This window comes from Ursus arctos, unplaced genomic scaffold, assembly GCF_023065955.2.
Source record: "Ursus arctos isolate Adak ecotype North America unplaced genomic scaffold, UrsArc2.0 scaffold_12, whole genome shotgun sequence".
In the NCBI taxonomy this organism is placed as follows: domain Eukaryota; kingdom Metazoa; phylum Chordata; class Mammalia; order Carnivora; family Ursidae; genus Ursus; species Ursus arctos.
This window is the reverse complement of record NW_026622786.1, coordinates 6,504,845-6,524,878: the sequence shown is the minus strand read 5'-3', so window position 1 is coordinate 6,524,878 and position 20,034 is coordinate 6,504,845. Positions and strand designations below refer to the sequence as shown.

The following is a 20,034-nucleotide window of genomic DNA, read 5'->3' as shown; positions in this document are numbered from 1 at the left end:
AAAGGGTAAGGGAAATATCTATCAAAAGGACTTCCATTTCATTCATTAAAATAAATGTTCTGGGAGGTCCTTTTCAAGTCTACAGCTCTAAGAACTATAGACTTCATCTCCCCTGACTCTCACAACCATTACTTTGCATATTTGCTATTATTCAAAAAGGAAATGTAAGTAAAAACAAATCTATTGATGTGAATTTTTCACAAATTAAGTTCTATGCTTCTAATTAATCATGGCCTGGGTTTAATTCATTCAAGATTTTTTTTTTTAATTCAAGCACAAGGTTCTACAAGCCCATGATGCTTTCTCTAAAATTATTAAGGCTGAAAAATGCCTGAAAAAGGTCGAATAATCCTGTAAGAGAAAGGGTCTGTGCTCCTGAGGAGAGAATGGAATCATATGCTATCATGGTAGATGGAATTCTGTGAGTGATGTGGGTAATCACAGCATCATCTGTCTGTGGGTTATAGAACAAAATTCATCAGAGTCGAGTTCTCTAATAAGATGCCACATTAGCACATAAACTTGTTAGGCTGGCCAGCTCTCTCCAGGCAGCACTGTTCACAAGCCTCACTCCAGGACATGAGTAGCAGATTCCAGTCACATCTATAGTATCAGGATCAATCTCCTAAGTTTATCTTTTGCCACAAAAATCACTTACTTATCTAAAATATTTCCCAAGGACCAATATTAAAGGTGATTAACCGTAGCACAAGTCAGTCTGTCTCTTTAGGATCCAAATCAGGACCAGCATTCACTTCCTTTTCCCCACTAATCTATTTTGATCATTTTTCAATAGGAAGTTGGGTTCCTCATTATTCGGGCAGCTACCTTAAAATTTCTAACACTTAGTTCAAGACACCATGGGAAATTCCTACTGTTGGAGGATGATAGAAGCAGGATTATAATTAGAAATTAGTATAATCACTATAAGGCATTAGAATCCAAGAATCACCAATGGTTGAATCTTAACAGGACACTTATAAAGCTTCCTTGGTCCATTAGCAAAATAAAGGGAAAACACTTCCTAAATGCCCTGTAATCATATGACAGACTAGTCTTTGCTGGGTTGACATTTCTGTAAGTTCAATTACTCCCTCTATCCTTTTCCAGTTACAAAAAGCTTTGTGTAGGAAAGGGTCTCTCAAGATTGGAAGACGAAGAAAGTGGACGGTTCTGCTTATACTTCCTATCCCCCTCCTTAAATGACTCCCCACCCCAAAGCCCATGAAAACTGGAAAGCATTTCATTAAGAGGAAGGCTTATGGCTATCAATCTTTTGCAAAATACTTCATCAGAAAATCCCAGGGTGCTTCTCCAGCAGAACATTTTTTTCCCTGTCCACTTTGGTCTGACTGATGCTCTATTGTTGTTACAGGCACGGGTAAGGTTACAGAAAGTTGGACAGAATTGAGAATGTAAGGCAACCCATGTCAACAGATGAATGTGAAAGAAATTAGTGTCATGTGAATAATGGAGGGAAAACAGAAAACTCATTGTGCGCCCCCTCCTTGAGAAAGAGTACTCAGTCACCTTTATGATGCTGGAAAGCCTCAATCCCTGCTCAGCAAAGTCCATGTTTCAAACTTGAAATCTCAGCTTCTAATCTAGGAAAGTTATAACCAACAGAAATCTGAAACCTCATGGTGTTGAACCGCAAAGCTCCAAAGTAATCCTGATTACTTTTTATACTCTTGACATTTCGCTAGCAGAAATACAATCTCCAGGACCCCTTTCTTATGCCTGTCATGCTGCCATAAGAAAGCACCGAGACAACGGCCCAAACCTACCAACCCAGATCTACAACATTTCTTCCTAAACTATTCAAACACCTCAAAGCCTATTACTTATTTTAATGGAGTAATGTTTAAGCACTAAAACATGAAAAACACAGGACTCCACCTCGTGCCACTACCAAATGAAAAACCAGAAGCAATACTTTCCTCTGGCTGCAATAAGCAATTTGGTGAAATGCTGAATTTAAAGGGAAACATTACATTTGAAATTATCTTTTTACATAAAGAATCATGACTCTGAAAGACATGTGGGAAAGCCTCAATCCCTGTTCACCAAATTCCATGTTTCAAAACTGAAAGGAGTCTTTATTGAAATCGTGTTCTGACTACATAAAACCCTTGGTTTAAAGGAAAAATATTAATGGAATTTAATCTGCACCTAATCTAATTTCACTATCACTATTACTGAATTATCACGTCTGAAACACTTTCAGAGGAGAAGGTTTACTGTGAACACTTCAACTATCTTTGCCTCCTCTCTCTGACTTGACCCTTCCAATACCTGTAGTCTGCTAATGGCAAGACTTGGCTTTGATTACCTACTGATAAGGATTATACCACTTTTGCAAAGTCATTCTTATAGACATTTAATCTCTCTCTCTCTCTTTCACCCTTAAACTTTTATTTGATTAAAAAATCAAGTCAAATCAAAGTTTAATTCTCTCAAAGAGCAGGAGTTGGCAGATGGCAAAAATAATACACGTGCATGCATTTATGACATGATATGGAACATATGAAATGGACGGTGAGAGCAAGGGAGTAATAAACTTTATTGGCCCATGGGAAGAGATGGGGGAACAGGGAGGGGCCAGGGAAAAGAGTGAAATGGTGGGAAAACTGAAATGGAATGCTTTAAAAGGTGCACATACACTTTGTAACCTCCACCATTCAACTCCGAGATAGATATGTACAGCGCCATACAGGTAGACTAAAGTAAGTTTCACTTTGTAGCTGATGCTACTTGCAACAGTTCTACCATTAGCAAGTCACCATTTTAATTCTGCCAGAGTCAGACAAGGCTCTCGGGTTAGTGCAAACAAGGTTTTCCATCCTGGGCTGCAGGCTGACCCGCCAGTGCTCAGAAGGCATGCTTGTGACGAACTCGCACACTTTCCAGTTCCCCACCTCCAATGGCGGCCAGGGTCTCCAGCCTGCTTAAGCGCTCCAGGCTTCTTCCAAGAACTTCTTCCAGCCGACCGCGTATCACCTGGGCCCCTTCTAGTTCCACCTGCAGAGTTCGGTCTCTCTCAGAGCTGAGTAAACATGCCACATGGAAGGAAAACGGATTAGTCATCAACTGTAATGAGTCTACGTATACTTCCGAAGAGCCATGAGACTTTCTAAAGGACGCTCTCCAGGACACAATAATTGAGCACGGTGTTTGTTTGGGCACTGTTATCCTTCACTGCAGACAGATCAGCAAGGCCTGCTCCTTTCTTTAAAGCTTGTCATTTTATGCTAGATTGTGAGCCAATGTCACATAAAAATTATAGTTCCTAAGACTTATCTCATACCCTTATAGCCGACATAAGAGAAATTTTACTTTTTGACAAGTATTAATTTCTGAAAAACCAAAACCCAGGAAGAGCTAAATGCAAACCGAAGAAATACTGAGCCAAGTACGACGGCTACTGAAGATGTGTTCTCTCATTTGGTAACCAGACTGGACAAAGCTCTGAAAAGGAATCCAGTTCAGAGAGACTAAAGATCCAGAAATTCTTTAAAAAGTAATACAATCAACTGGTCCTTCTTGTATCTTTCCTCTCCCTTCATTTCTTTGAAGTAGAAAGAAAAACGATGCTTAAACTGAACAACAAACTAGAAGAAAATGAATAGTAAAAGAATAAAAATTAGGAAAGAGAAAAAGGGACAAGGGGAGAAGGCAGAATGAGAAAAAAAAATAAAGGGAATATAAAATGAACCAGAACGACATAATATACATGACCGAAAGTCAAGAGGTACCAGCAAATATATTCACCATGATGGCTATCAGTGATCCTGGGTTGATACTAGCCATCGTGGTGAATATATTTTCTTCAATGATACTTGGCGAGTATCAATACCCTTCTATCCTCACTCTTGGAACGGAACAGCCCTTACCCAGGACATGGAGCAGAGGAACGAAAGGAAAACACTGAGTGTTTACTATATGCAAGGCATTATTTTAGTTTATATTCCAACGACTTACTTGCTGTCTTTGATTTCCTGACAAGTCTTCTCATTTGATCACTGTGTAGCTATAGGAGATAGGCACTATTCCTGACTTAACATGTAAACACTGGGCTCTGAGAGATCCACACACCACAAATGACAAACTGAGTAATCCTAGTAATTGTCTCTCTCTCTTTTTCTCCCTGCTTTGAGATCAGAAGCACCTGCTCCTAGAGAAGAATGGAAGGGTAAACACTGCCGTCACTCTCCTACCTGTCTGGATGGGCGTGGAACTTCACCAGACTGCTATAGAGCTGTCTCTCTGCTTGCAAAGCCTCATTGAGCCGACTCCGTTCATCCACCAGCCCTTCGAGCATCAGCAGCAACTGAAGAAAGAACAGAAGCAGTACGCAAACGGACGTGAGACATGAAGCCACAGGGATCCTGAGAAAGCAGCCAAAGGAATGTACTCACATGTACTATGACCAAAAAAAGCTCACCATCTTACTACTTGCTTAAACTTCCTATTATACAGTTTTCAAATCAATGTCACATTATCTTTTTTTTAATCTTTAAAACTCTATAGGGCAGAAGTCAAACATGGAAGCAAGAAGAAGAAAGAGGAGAGAGAGGCCAGAAGCACAGCAAAGAGCTAAGAGAAGGGAGTGGAAGGGAAAGAGAGGAAGTGCCAGAAGGACACATACAGTAGGACTTATTGGTATTCTTCATTCATTCAGTCAATATTTATTGAGCACATTCTATGTGCCAGGCTCTGTTCTAGGGATCAGCTTACTATCTAGTGGGTGGAGGAGACACCATCAATCACAGACCTGTGTCGCAGAGAGCTATACAGTAAGTGCTGTTAACAACATGAGCCACGACGTACGCAACCAGCAGAGAGGTCTGTTTAATTGAACTGCTCGAGTTAAAAGCCAGGACTGGAGTGAAATGAGTAGTTAGTGAGAGAGATGATAACAGGGAGTACAGGCAATAGGTCGTTTTTAAATCTGGCACTGAAGAGAGGTCAGCTATGGAGGAGCAGCTAGAAAGGAATGACAAATGTTAGGGGTATCTCTTGCTGCTGCTGACCAAGGCAGGCAACCTTAGAGCACAGAGATCTCTCCCCTTCAGAGATCACTGAGATCGACAGCTTTTCCAGTGTTTGTTTCACAGTAAAAATAAGGTTTATAGTCCAATGACTTACCTGTTGTCTTCGGTTTCCTAAAGTTTCTTGACCCTGTGACTCTACTGAAGCAACTTTTTCCCGAAGAAGTAAGACTTCTTGGGTCAGGCGTTCCATAGCTGGTATGTCCTCAGGATCAACCAGCTGCATCTGCAGGTCCTAAAGGTCAAGAAAAAAATCAATAAAAATGTGGGGCGGCTCAGTCAGTTGAGCATGCAAGTCTTGATCTCGGGGCTGCAAACTGCTATTTAGCAGAGGAGCAAAGGAGCAGAAGTCCCTGAAACAGTCTGCTGTACTTTCAAGTGGAATATTGATAAGCCATATGAAATAATACACTCTGTGAAATCTCAGCAACTCTAATACAAGTCAAAAAGAATACGGTGATATGAAGAGGCTCAAACCGACAGTGCATCAAGGAAATAAGTACTGGCCAAGGGACTCAGGGTATCTAAATGTTGTCTGAGGATGCCCTGCAGTTATTCTGAGCTGTAATCGTTTCCAAGGATCTTGAAAGAGCTTTGAAGGACCTTTATGAGGTCTTCCTTAATCTGTATGTTCCTGGTCAGGGACTCCATGTCAGCAGCCTGCACCTGCAGCTCTTCCTCTTGCACGGCCACCATGGACTGTAGTGCAGAAAGTTCCATCTGTGGAGAGAAGAAGTCCTGAAGTCAGTGTGCAGAGGACACAGTATCTGTCACATTCATATTTGAACCCCTAGGCCAAGGCTCTTCCATATTGTATCACCATCAGCCAGGAATGCGAGTGCCAACCAGAAGCTGAGTTACAGTGTTCTGGTGGATCACATCAATAAACCACACGGTGTGGTACCAAAGGGTGTTGCATGGGAAGCTGTAACGGTAGCCTTAAGGATGTCCTCCACTTTAGTCAGCACTACGAAACATTTCAAATTTGCTTAATGAATGAGTTTATTGCGCTGCTTAAAAAATGGGTCACCATTAGCAGACGAGTGAATCCTCACCAACCCAACAGAATCACTACTCTTCTATTCCCCAGTTTACAGAGAGGTGACTGAGGCGGAGAGAAATTAAGGAACCTGTTCAAAGTCACAGAGCGAGGAAGGGGGAGATCCAGAATGTGAACTCAAGGAAGCAGACTCAGAACACGAGGTTACAATGCCTTTCCTGCAGATTCTAACACATCCATATATTCTTTATCGTGATGGCAAGTTATTTGTAAATACACATTGTAAGGAACTATTTTTTTTTTAGATTTTATTTATTTATTTGTCAGAGGGTGGGGGGAGAGAGAGCACAAGCAGGGGGAGCAGCAGGCAGAGGGAGAAGCAGGCTCCCTGCTGAGAAGGGAGCCCAATGTAGGACTCTATCCCATGACCCTGAGATCATGATCTGAGCTGAAGGAAGATGCTTAACCGACTGAGCCAGCCAGGACCCCCACGTAAGGAACTATCTGGAGATAATTAAAGGAAATAGTTGTGACAAAGAAGAGAGATGACACAAACCTAGTTTAAGGTATAGCCAAGCTTCCTAAAGAAAGCAGCACCTGTTTCTTTAAGATATAAAATGTAAGTTAGAAGCAGTAAAAACTACTTCGAATTCCATCAATGCTGATAGCTCACTATGTGGTGATGACTTATAACTCCACGAAGTTATTTGATGCTCTGGACTCCTGTGGCATGTTAGGAAGAAATGCTTCTCCTTCCATTTCCTTCCATGTTGAAGGACCTCAGTTAGTGTGACTCCTGACATTTCTCCACCCCTTTAGTCAGCCCCAGGCAGGTAAAGTGACTTATCTTAATGGTATGTTGGGGAGGAATAAACCAGGCATGCTTGACTTGGCTCCATCTTCCTTCTTCCTAGGAGGCACCTGCCTGCAGGAAGCCTGTTTTTGGCACTGCTTCTCCAAGAGCAGGCTCTTCCTCACCATGTGGAGTGGTCTGCCAAGGCCCAATGTCGTCTGTGACTAGGTAGGTAAGTCTGCCTAATTCTGGGGATTGGCTAGCAGGCCCCTTGGTTCTTGCATTAGGTTCTCTACCTAAGCCTTTATCAGTAATGCAGCCAATGAAATACCAAACTCTCTGCCACTACTTTATTTCTCCGTTTGTTCAGATCTTGGTTACGGGAAATGGAGTGCTACTTATGAGGCCCTCTTCAGAGACCTCTATCATTATATAGCCGGGTATCGGCTCCATGGAAGAAAAACTCAAACACGAGGAAAACATTAGTGCAGCAAGATAAAGGTCTACAGCCAGGCAGACACGAGTTTTGGGTTTTAAATCTTGGCATAATCTCTCTACATTGCATTTAATCTGAACTTCATTTCCTGAATTGTAAAACGGAAATAAAACCTCCTTTTTAGGGCTATGTGAGAATAGAGAAAATATATTTAAAAGTGCCTGGTAGCCAATCAGTGAATGTTAACTATTCTTACCACTACTGCTATGATTTCAAGACAGTAGAGGGAATGCTTAAAATTCAGGAAAATCGACATGGCTTTTGGTATAAACCTAGTATCAGAGGGAATGCGACAATGAATATATACGGTATTGAACTGAGAGGCTGGTAATTGATTAAGGACACAAAAGTAAGCAATATAGCTAAATATACCTCACTCAAAATAACCATTCATAGTCCTAATTTTATGATCCCCCAAACAGGACAGAACCCAAAAGTAACATTACTCTGAATAAAGTATAGATGAGAAAAACAGGAACAGCATATGGAAACGGAAATATCTGACATGAGTAATCAGATAATGGCTAGGGTGGAACCCAAAACAAGGGAGGGGAGCCAGGGGATTTTTAAAACTGGTATTTTTAAAATGCCACACAATTTCATATCCTCAAAACTTGAGTTATATAACAGCAGTCTGGCTGTAAGAAGAAATACAGTAATGGGAAGAGAAATTAAGAGGTACAATAAGATAATTTTATCACAAATATGAATACAGGTCTTACATTCTAGATCTAACTCTGGCAAAGAGGTGGAACGAATCTGAGAAGCCAAGTAGACTAGCCGGGTAAACTTAATATACCGCTGACCCCCTAAAATAGATGCCATGGTAACATAAAGTCTTTCGGTTTTAGTTGGTAACTCTGTTCTATGGCCCTAATACTTCTTCCATATCACAGCTGGACATAAAATCTGCTGTAAAGGGAGGGAAAAAGAGAAGGGATTCTGTAAGGCCAAAAGGCCTCTTCTAAGAAAATTCATGAAAACTCTATTGCTAGAAATACAGCATAATGCAAAATGATCTGCTCCAAGTAATGACTTCTTAGCAAGTATTCTGAGTCACAAAAGACCTAAATTTAAATCTTAGCTTTGGTATGTCTTAGTTATATGACAATTCCCCACCTCCACAGTTTTGTTATATTTTGTTTTTTGAGAGAGCTTGTGTAAGCAGGTGGGGGTGGGCGCAAAGGGAGAGACAGAATCTTCAATCTCACGCCCCTAAGATCATGACCTGGGCTGAAACCCTAAGAGTCAGACGCTTATCCGACTGAGCCACCCAGGCGCCCCTTCCTACCTCCATGTTTAAAAAAAAAAAAAAATCAGCATTTCACCTTCTTCATCTATAAAACAGGGCCAATACCACTTAGTTTGCAGAGCTGTAAGCCTTAGTGCTAATTTAAGTAACCAGTACAGTACGCTGCACGTAGCAAGTATTCAATGAACATTCTTGATCATTCCCCAAATTCTTCCGTTCCATGTTTCTAAAACTAATTTCATGGATCTAACATTGTAATTCCAAGCAGCGATTATACAGTATCTCATTTTTTCACAAGTCCTTTACAATTATTCCAGTTAGCAATGAGCAGAGAAAGTGGCCTTTGTCTTTCCAGCACTTAAAAAGTTTAATGGTCTCCATTTATAAAAATAAAAGCATCTTTTGAGAAAATGTGTACATAAAGCGATTTGTAATTTTCTCCACAAAGAAAAAAGCCTTACTTTGCATTTGGACCTAGATATTATACGTGGACAAGTGTACTCTTTTAAAGATAAACTATTTTGGAAGAAAATCATAGGAATTTTGAAAGTAGGCTCACTAGAACACTCACCCGACTTTCTCTTTCTTTTTTAGCCATGAGCTCAAGTTCCTCTTTGGCATTACTCAGTTCTTTTTCCAGCCCTGCAACTGTTTCCAAGTCTCCTGAAAATGAACACATAGCACGCGTCTTCATCACTATAACATCATATGACCTCCAGTATGTGGTTTCTGAGGAATTTAGTCCGAATACACAATCTCACAACAACAACGAAAATATGTGCCAGATTGTTCTTTGCAGCAATATTTGTAATAGCAAAATACACAATCACTCTACATGCCTGTAAAAAGAAGACTGAATAAACTACGGTATATCCATGCAATGAAATTCTACATACAACTGTCAAAAAGAATGAGGAAACAACTCTTTATGAACTGATATGGAATAATTTCAAAGATACATTGTTAAGTAAAACAAGTTGGGTACAAAAGAATACATCTAGTGGAGTCTGTCCTATATTAGGAGAGGGGGAAGTAAGACCACACACATACACATCACATTTAGACACAGGATTGCTCCCTGACTTTGCTAAAAGAAACATAGGAAGGATAACCCAGAAATGAAATTGGTTGCCTTCAAGGGAGGGATGAAAACCAGAGAAAAATACTAGAGAAGTTGATGGGTCTTCTGAACATACTTTATATATTTGAGTTTTGAACCATGTTAATGTTTTATTTTTAATGTGTAAAGTTAGTTCAATAATAATGGGGAAGAAAAAGCCTAGGGGCGCCTGGGTGGCACAGCGGTTAAGCGTCTGCCTTCCGCTCAGGGCGTGATCCCGGCGTTGTGGGATCCAGCCGCACATCAGGCTCCTCTGCTATGAGCCTGCTTCTTTCTGTCCCACTCCCCCTGCTTGTGTTCCCTCTCTCGCTGGCTGTCTCTATCTCTGTCAAATAAATAAATAAAATCTTAAAAAAAAAAAAAAAAGAAAGAGAAAAAGCCTAAAACTGAATATTAACATAAATAAATGAACCTATATAATAAATAGATAACATAAGCACCCAGAAAATAAAAAAATTAATCGAAATGATTTCTTGAACTCACTGTTCTAACTCTATACCCTCAGTGGGAAATAGTCTAAGGATTAAAAAAAAAAAAAAATCTTTAACGTTATTTATAAATGACTTACTGTTGATAGTGGTATTCATGTAGCAATTCTAAACTACTTTTGTATATTGTGTGAATGGGTTCATATATTCATGTTAGAGGTAACCAGGTTCTCAAGGTCAAAAAAAGGCAGATACAAATAGAAAATAAGGGAAAGAAAGAACTTGTGGTATTAAATTAGAATTAGAGAAATGAGTATCAAGTACACACACACATTACCCCCCCCCTTAGCTCTGTTCACCTAAAAGGGCCTAGAAGCAAATGACATACGTGTGGCTATGAACCCATCTCATGCCCAGATTACTAGTACCTACCTAAATGTCATTACCCACTTTAGGGAACCAGAGCTCCCTGAAGGAACGGGCAGTTCCAGGGCTGAGGCAGGGAAAGGGAAAGGTAATCACAGAACATCTTACTGTGCCAGCAAGTGTGGAAGTGCTGAAAAACTGATGGCGACATATTCAAAGGACAGAGGAACAGCTTGGAGGGGCTCCAATTGGCCAGATTGGGGGTAACTTGGGCATCAAATGGAATAATGACAAAAACAGAAATGCAAAAAAAAATGATTTTTTTAAAAAAAGAATGCATTACAATGTGTAATTACAACACACTGATATAAAAAAATGGAGTGGGGGAGAATAGGGAAAGGGCAGCTCTTTGTGAAAGAACACGTGCTAATAAACAAGGAAGAAATTTTAAAAATAGAAATCACTTTTTTAAACTACCAACCTCACAGCTGCTTCGGGAAAGGCTGAAAGGATGCTAGAACCCCTGGGTGAGTGGCTGTAGGGAGACGGTCAACGTCTCAGGGTGTTGGGCGGCAGGTCACCCACACAAAGGGAGGAATGAGCCTTCACAATGGAGAGGTCTGGCAGACACAACCTTAACTAAGGAAAATACAAACTGCTATCATGTGCTCCTGACGTGGTGCACTGAGAAAGACCTCACCCTTGTAAGTATTCTTGCCAAAAATGTTTAACTTCAATCGAACCATGAAGAAACAATCAGAGCCAGATCGAGGGCCATTCGCTGGCCCAGAGTTTTCAAAAATGCCAATGTCAAAAAAAACAAAAAAGGCTAGAAAACTTTTCCAGACTAAAAGAGACTAACACGACATGACAACTAAATGGATGCATGGTTCTGGAGGGGGAGACCCAACCATCTGGAAGGTTCCTGAGACACAGGAACTCTGGATATAAACTGCACATTAGGTACCAGGACTATTCCAAGGTTAAATTTCATGAACATGATAATTACACTGTAGCTATGTAGGAAAATGCCATTGCTTATAGGGAATACATAATGAAGCATTTAGAAATGAAGTGTCATGATATCTAAGTAATTTTTAAATGGCTTAGAAAAAACATTCCATCTGTGCATGTGCGTGTGAAGAAATGGTGTAAATGTGGCAAAATGTTAATAGGTGGTGAATCTTAATAAAAGCCTATATGGGTATTCACTGCACAATTTTTGCCACTTTTCTAGAAGTTTGAAATTTGCAAAATAAAAAATTGTGGAAAAGTAATTTTTGAAAAAAGGTAAAGAGGGAGTAAATTAAACAAATCCAGTATTCTTTACTCTTTGACAAAGTTTTCCTATGAAAAAATAACTACTCGCATGACTTACCTATGGAATTCCATAACACCTTATACTATAACGCAGACACAAACTTTCTACATTCTTTTTCTTTTTTTTAAAGTAGCTCCATGTAAAGCCCAGCATGGAGCCCAACACGGGGCTTGAACTCATGACCCTGAGATCAAGACTGGAGCTGAAATCAACAGTGGGATGCTTAACTGAGCCACCCAGGTGCCCCTTTCATTCTTAATATCATCAAAAAAATCATAAGTTAATTTTCCAAGTCCATAACCTTTCTTATAGCATTATAATCACCACTTCATTAATAATGGTGAGCCCCTATTTCTACAACTCACTGGGTAAATCTCTTCCTTGAAGCTACCCTAGATCCCAACCTTTTGCTCTGTGCAAGTCAGAGACTCTAATGCCCAGCACTCATTTAAGTTTTGCTCTGACTCTTCACAGAATTCATTTGTTTTTAGGGAGTTCAAGGCCTTCAATCATCTCTTAGATGGCTGTGATCTTGGCAAATAACTTAATGTATACTGCCTCCCCCTCCCAACACTGTAATGCAGGTTATGTCAAGTTACCATGAGTAGCCTCGGCCCGCTTGAAAGATACTCAGGAGAAGGTGTCAGCCCCATGGTCCTGTTGTATAGGTTTGGAAACAATAACCTCCCGCATTTCTGAACCCCTGCAAAGCTATCTGGAAAGTATAATCAGGAGGCAGTCTCCCTGAGCCAAATTGTGTACCCAGAACAACAGTCTCAATTCAACATAATAAGGGTAGTTCTTTCTAGCATAGACATGTCTTCAGCCTTTCAAGGGGAATCTAAGCTTATTTTTTTTCCAGTAGGAAAAGAGAGTCTTGGCCAAACCTATTAGCAGAATTACAGAAAGAAAGACAGAAGATTCCTTAGTGAAATTAAATTTGATACTTACCTAATGAGGACCTGGGTATACTGGTATCCCCTTTGGCAGTCAACGAAATGCTATCATCTTTGGAGGGTATATGCACCAAACCCTAAAAATTGGAAGAGTCAGGGGATTTAGAAAGGTACAGGAACCATGATCACAATGACAAGGACCCTGGAATGTTCTCACACAATTTGGTATTAAAATGATCAAACTTATGCCTCAAACACAGAAAGAAAAGGCAGTTGGCATGAACATCTACACAGTTCTTACTTGATCAGTCTGCTCTCCCAGGTGGGGGCTGCTGGATGTAACTTCAGTGGGTTGGTTAGTGATGAGTGCTTGGGACACCATGAAGTCTTTCCCTCCTAAATACTGGCGCAGGGCTTGTAATTCTGAATTTCTTTCCATTAGGGCTTGTACCATCTTCTCTGCAGCGGCCTAGTAAGGAAATCACACATACCATTAGAAAGATACTCTATAAAACAAAATTTGTGTTCTGAAGTCATTCGTTAAAAGTCAACTGTTTATGAAAAGCCAGTGGCCCGCCCCACCAAAAATAGTTTCCTTGCTTTCAGTTTACAGGGAAAAACAGCTGAAAAGAGTCTCTCAGAGGAAGAACACTGGAGAAACTGAATATAAACATATCTATTACAGATGAAACAATCCAAAATTGGCCCTGCCAGAACTCTATCAGGCTAAGGTATTAAGATTCTGGTTTGAAGTGGGATAGCAGATGTCCTTTACTCTGGGATACATGTGCCTTTGGCCTGGATTTCTTTACCCAAATATTCATTTGGTTTGCTCCCTTTATATCTTTGCCTACTGATACCTTATCAGATTGGCCTCCTCTGCATCTCCTATCTAAAACAGCTGTCTTTTCTCTACTCCCAGTTCTCCTTGTCCTGCTAAGTTTTTACAATGCACTTACCGTTATCTGATGTATGTCCATTGTCTGTCAACTGGGTGTAAGTTTCCTAAGGGCAGTTTCTATGATATTTCTTCAGGGATAAATCACAAGCACCCAGAACAGTGTCGGGCACATAGTAGGCATTCAATGCATATTTATCGAATGAGTCAATTACACGCAAACATTTTTATCAGACCATACATACAATCAGGAGAATCTGAACCTCAAAACCACCAAACCCAATTTATTTAATTTCAAGTCCCAGTTTTCTAAGACAGACGATATAGCGCAATAAGGAAAAGATCTAGAACATTATTTGTGACCATTACCACATAGAAAGTCTGCATTTAATCCGAAAATCCAGAAACAATAAACTAAGACTAAAATTACTAGGGGGAAAAGATGATGAATCTGGACTATATTAGCTGTATCAGCATCAACTGGGGACAATTACTACTGTTTTAATGAGAAGCTGAGCTCTTGTCATAATTTCTAAGGGAAATAAAAGAATAACCTTACATTTTTAGTAAGTAAAATTTGGGCCCTTTAGGGATTTGGACACAACCATCTTGGAGATAACAGTACATTATTAATTTGCCTGAATAAAAATCTGTAGAAGTTGCTAGGGTAAAAATCGTAATAAATAACACACACGATCTCTTATGTATATGTATATATGATCTATCTGGCTTGGCATTCTTCTTCTAGCAGTGTTGTTTGTAGCAGTGGTCCTCGAAGTGTGGCTCATGAACCGGCAGCATCACCATCACCTGAGAGCTTTTAAGAAATGCAAATTCTTGAGTGCTATCTATACCTCCTAATTTCTGTCCCCTAGGAGTAAGCCTGGGAATCTAAAAAAGCAGATCTAGAAGAATACAACCATTACTCTTTTTCTTGAGTTAATAAATCAAACTTTTGTAATTTCAGTCATCTGCTAGCTTCTACTCTTTTACTATCAGCAGTGTATAATATTTCTTTCTGGAGGTGAAATAAACTAGCTCCTTCAAGTTACAAAGGGGTTAAAATGAACACTCAAAGACTTTTATTAGCCTTCTGCCAAAGACTTAAATAATTCACAGTGATTTTGTTAGGTCTACTCTAGAAGCAATTTCTGCAGCTCATGGCAGCATGTTTCTAAGGAAATGTATATTCACTTCAGTGGGCCTGAGGACTAGAAGAGACAACAATAACCATCCCATAATATAAAGGAAGCATTAGAGAATATTATGGTCAAATAAAAAAGGCAAATGAGAAGAATCTAGTCCTCCTGAAACTGGCTGGGGGGATTCTGAGCATCTGGCCTCTGAAATACAGCACATATCTCTAGCCTTGAGTAGAAAGACACCTGGGAATGAAGATAAATTAACAATGATTTTGACGGGCACCTGGATGGCTCAGTCAGTTAAGCAGCTGCCTTCGGCTCAGGTCATGGTCCCAGGGTCCTAGGATCCAGCCCCACATCGGGGGGGGGGGGGGGGTCCCTGCTCAGCAGGGAGTCTGCTTCTCCCTTTCCCTCTGCCCTTCCCCACCGCTCATACGCGTTCTCTCTCTCTCGAAAAAGTAGATAAAAATCTTAAAAAAAAAAAAAAAATTGGCTTTTGTAATACCTGTGTACCAGTATTTTAAGATTAATATATTCCATGTTACTATAAGATTATTTATTGTAATTACAGCCTTTGAAAAAAAAACACCATCTTTTTTCCTCTTAAGATGATTCAGATTTTATAAGAATTAAGAAAAAATATGTCAAGTGTAAGGTTTCTCATACCTTGGCTAAAAAATAGAAAATACCTCTCAAGTCTTGAGGATTTAGAATCAAAATCAAAACACTCTAGAACCCTGTACTCCCTTCTGTCAAAGTTATCAGATTAAGGAAAGAAAATGTACAGAATGAAGTTAATGAGTACATGTATTGTTTCGGCACCCTTCTCAATGCAGAGGCTCTAAAAATATTGCATGCTCCTGAGGACGGAGGTAAAAGTATAGGCTAGGTAACAGACTGAAGGAAGAAACCCTAACACAACGGACTGTAAAATCACACACACACACACACACACACACACACACACACACACACACGCCACAATGTTCAAATGCTCCCTATTCAGACTATAAATGCAGCGACACTCTCTGTGCATCAGTCCTTACTTGGCTCTCCTGCTCCCTGGTGCTCATAGACCGAAGCAGGCCTTGAATCTCTACTTCATGTTCCACTGCTTGTTTGTTTCGATCACTCAGCAGTTCCTGCAGCATCCTTTCCTTTCGCTGTAGACGCTGGCACAGCTCCTCTGCTACCTCACTCTGCCCCGGTCCGAGTTTACAGAGCAACGTGGCACTTAGATCCTAAAACAGAAGGGACACTGTAAGTTCTGGAGGAAAGAATCCCCCCTACTACATATCAAGGAGCTTATAAGAATCTGTTATAGAAGAAAGAGCTATGAGAGTCTGGAGAACAGCTATCATGTTTTATTCACTTTTGTTTCCCCAGATCAAGCGCAGGCCTGGCACACAGAAGACTACATGCTCTGCTTAACCTATGCTCTGAAGTTGCTTCTGTCTACACCATGGTTTCTTTCCGTGGGCTTCTTGTTTTGTCTAAGTTATGCATTTGGGCTCCTGGTGGGGATCACAAGGAATGTTTCAAATGGAGTTTGGTTTCCTAGATTCTTCAGACGGGAGTGCTCCACAACCCTGATTTGCTGTCTGACCCCAAATTAAATACTCTGTATTCAGGCTAGTAATTTACTCTGAGATGCTTAGGAAAACACGAGTAGGAGACCTTGTACAATATTGTAATTGTTCCTGTTTTCTAGGGGAGCTAAGTGAATGCGTAGAATCAGGCTGTGGAAACTTCCAGGCCCTCTGCTCTCCAGGTAGGCTCTGTCCCCTTCCTGACCTGAGACACTTACCTGTTGGAGTTTGTTTTTTTAAGATTTTGTTTGAGAAAGAATGAGTGGCAGGTGAGGGAGAAGCAGACTCCCCACTGAGCAGGGAGCCGGATGGGGGCTCAATCAATCATGACCTGAGCCACCCAGGCACCCCTTCCCTGTTGGAGTTCTTGCCTCCAGCACCCAGCACTGGGAAGTTGGGTTTTGGTATGGGAAATACCAGTTACTTAACTTGAATCTGCTTCATTTAACTTTGGTAAAGTAACAAGTTCATCCCTCCATCTTTCCATACAGCTGAAGGGCTAGGGGCCTCTGGCTCTTGATAGCTCTTGATTTTGGCTCAGGTAGTGAGATCGAGGCTCCATGCTGTATGGAGTCCGCCTGGGAGTCTCCCTCTGCCCCTCCCCCTGCTCACGTGCATACTCTAAAATAAATGGATGTTTTTTAAAAATAGAGATGAAAGGCTCATCCAAAGTATAAATAGAATGTACCTCAAAACAAGTTTGAGCCATGAACAATATACAAGATTTTCACCAAAAAAAAAGAAAAAAAGAAGACTACATGCTCAACAAAAGAACACTAACAATACAGAAAAATACTTATAATGGCAACTCACATATTGTTTTCTGAGGTAGGCCCTTTCCCTATTTGCTCAGGGTACATAATAATTAATATTAGATGAAGATAAATGGATACACAATCCATGTATTTATTTTCTCCCCAGTATAACTTGTATAGCGGAAGCACAAAATGATAAGCTGAAAAAGAATAATGAGCACTATATTTATGAGCATGGTGATGAAGTTCCTACTTTTCTCCTGACAGGTTGTAGCTGGTGGTTAAAACTGTGGAACCCCAGTGCCTGGGCGGCTTACTTGCTCTGTCACTTATTAACTATGTTACTCTGCACAAGTTATTTCATTTCAGAAGTCTGTTCCTTGTCTGTCAATGAAGGATAATAACATATACCTCATAGAATCCTTGTCAGGATTCAATGAGTTAGCATTCTTCAAGCAATTATAACAGTGCCTAACAAGCGTGAGCACCATCAGTAATAAAAGTTAGCCATCATATTATAGGTGCATGTTTTAGTTCTCATTAATTTTCACATGACCTATTTGAGAAAGATAATTGTCACCTTGAGTTTAGAGGTGGAGGGAAAAAAGTCCCAGTAAAAGCCAATGACTCGCCCTGGCACAGGATGGAATTTAAGACGTGGGTCACTGGCACCCCAGACCTAAGGAGTCCCAATCCAAGACTGAGATAATGTAATCACTGAACAAATTGCCTTTAATTAACTAAAGCCTTGCCTCCACTTCTTTGTTCCTGTCATGCAGGGATGTCTGTAACTGCTGAATGATACTTTCTTGTTCCTTCTGCCAATGGCTAAATTTGGTTTCCCTTTCTTCTTTCAGCCATTGGAGGTTTTGACAGGTGGCAGATAACTGCTCTACTTCCAGGCCTTTGGCCCTCAGGAGACTCTCCATACTCTACAGTAACAAAGAAAGCAACTGTAAGTCAAAGGACCACCCCACACTCTGCAGGATGAACAAGAAACTTGATCCGCCTTCAAATCATCTCATAAAGTATCAATTTTTTGCAAAAGTAGAAAACTTAGTATCTAATCTAACAATGCCATACTACTCTTTTCTTTGGTTTTAGAAACTCTCATCTAATTTGTTTAGAAAAATAAATATATTATAAATGCAGTATTTTTGAGGAGGCAGGCTATGCCACAGAGGAAGTGAAGGACTTCTTTAAGAAGTGGCAGATGGTTAAATATAAAAGCTCTAAAATACATATCCAAAAATAATCCACAGTAAATATTAATAATCAAGTGTTCTGTGACTATACAGGGATATGCATATAATATTAATGAGAAAACAACAGTGTAACAGCTGTACCCTGACAATGCTTCTGTAAAAGTATATAGATATTGACAAAGATTAGAAACAAATCAGAAAGTAGGTCTAGAAATCCATATTCACTATAAAGTCCACAGCAGAAGTACTAGCTCTTCTCACTTCCTCATCTATAATGACGGATAACTACGTTTGCTGTTGTCGTATTTTTTGTCCTATAAAGCAAATAACTTGGTTTTCAGAAAATGAGGGAAAGGGCTGATGCTTCAGGCTTAGCATCCAAGTGGGACAAGGGATATCAAGTCATGGCAGACTGTGCTCTTACCTGCATGGTAGCTTCATTAGAGGAGAGAATACCACGCAATCTCTCTAAGTCATGATCTCGCTCTCGCACGGCGAGATGAAGTTGACGCAGTTCTTTTTCTTTCTCTTCCAGAGTGGAGAACTTTTCATCTATAGCCCGCTGCAAGGAAAGCAAGGATCCTAAAGCTCCTTAGGATTCACTATTGTGATCACGCTTACTCAATAAAAATAGAAAGGAAGGGAAGACTAACTCCAAAAGGCAGCAAATTAAGTAGACACATATTTCTAAGTACCTATGTGCAGAGAGTAATCCACAGTGCCGTAAATAAAATTAAGGTGCATACCTCTAGAGCAACGTCTCGGTCCTGTATTCGCTGCCGAAGTTTCTCAAGCAACATTTCATCTGCTTCAAGGGTTTTGTCTGACTTATCTCGATACTGCAGGAGCTCCCGAAATTCCTAATGAGACCAAAAAATATTTCCCTTTATTCATTTATGCAATATGCATTGAATTCCTCCACTTCGCCAAACAATGTGTTATTCAGGATATAAAACAAAATGTGATCACGCTCAAGGAAAACACAGGTCAGCAGAGATAACAGACATATACACAAATCATTAACTATTGCACGCGTGTGTATGTGTGTGTGTGTGTGTATACATATGAGTATGCATATACACATTATGCATATACGGGTGTGTAGGTCTGCTAGCTAGCTACTAGGGGAATACAGGATGCACTGTCTAAATCTGCCTGAAGGTGTCAGTAAAGAGCTCACAAAAGAGGTTACATTTGCTCAGAGTCTTAAAGGACTGGGAGTTTCCCAAGTGAAGAGCAGGTGGGGGGGGGGGAGGCAGTATTTCTATCAGAGAGAAAATGTATGCACAATACATGCACACTATGAAAAAACTGTATGCTCATCAGAATGTAAGGGATTCAATGCGACAAGCTTAGGGCAGGAGACCAGTCACAGTCTTCAGTGTTCCATTTTTACCTCCGACGTTCATTTTATCACATAAGTAACTGGAAATTTCTATACAGATGTCTTCACTTACTAGACTTGAGAACAGTGGTCATATCTTATCTGTCTTCCCAGCACCCAGCATACTATCGGGTTCACAGAGGTGTTTCGTAACTACTTGCTGAATATTTATTGCTTAAGTCTTTCAGGTCTCTATTTATTATTTCCTACACTTGCTGGTTAGCATTGCGGTTCATGAATTGTACTTTCTACTTATTTTGAATCCTCCTGGTTCCCATCTCTTAATGTTCTACATGTAACGGGTACTCAACACAGGTGGACTAATCTGAGATTACATG

General features: G+C 40.3%; 1 protein-coding gene across 49 annotated transcripts in view; it reads right to left on the bottom strand.

The window, feature by feature from the left end:
* Positions 1 to 20,034, bottom strand: part of PDE4DIP (phosphodiesterase 4D interacting protein) — a 166,885-nt gene that overhangs the window by 48,226 nt on the left and 98,625 nt on the right. For 48 of the 49 annotated variants that reach the window (XR_007189307.2, XM_048216389.2, XM_048216361.1 and 45 more), the window contains 11 exons: positions 19,059 to 19,172; positions 18,737 to 18,874; positions 17,860 to 18,039; positions 15,810 to 16,004; positions 13,025 to 13,192; positions 12,779 to 12,860; positions 9,164 to 9,255; positions 5,655 to 5,771; positions 5,149 to 5,286; positions 4,218 to 4,330; positions 2,919 to 3,046 (listed from right to left, as the gene is read on the bottom strand). Coding sequence is in view for 48 of the 49 variants with exons in the window: in XM_048216389.2 (XP_048072346.1) it covers positions 2,919 to 3,046; positions 4,218 to 4,330; positions 5,149 to 5,286; positions 5,655 to 5,771; positions 9,164 to 9,255; positions 12,779 to 12,860; positions 13,025 to 13,192; positions 15,810 to 16,004; positions 17,860 to 18,039; positions 18,737 to 18,874; positions 19,059 to 19,172 (1,465 nt within the window). In the remaining variant the exon portion in view is untranslated. Of the gene's footprint in view, positions 1 to 2,544; positions 3,047 to 4,217; positions 4,331 to 5,148; positions 5,287 to 5,654; positions 5,772 to 9,163; positions 9,256 to 12,778; positions 12,861 to 13,024; positions 13,193 to 15,809; positions 16,005 to 17,859; positions 18,040 to 18,736; positions 18,875 to 19,058; positions 19,173 to 20,034 lie in introns of those variants that run through there. The other variant, XM_057310758.1, reaches the window with a different exon arrangement.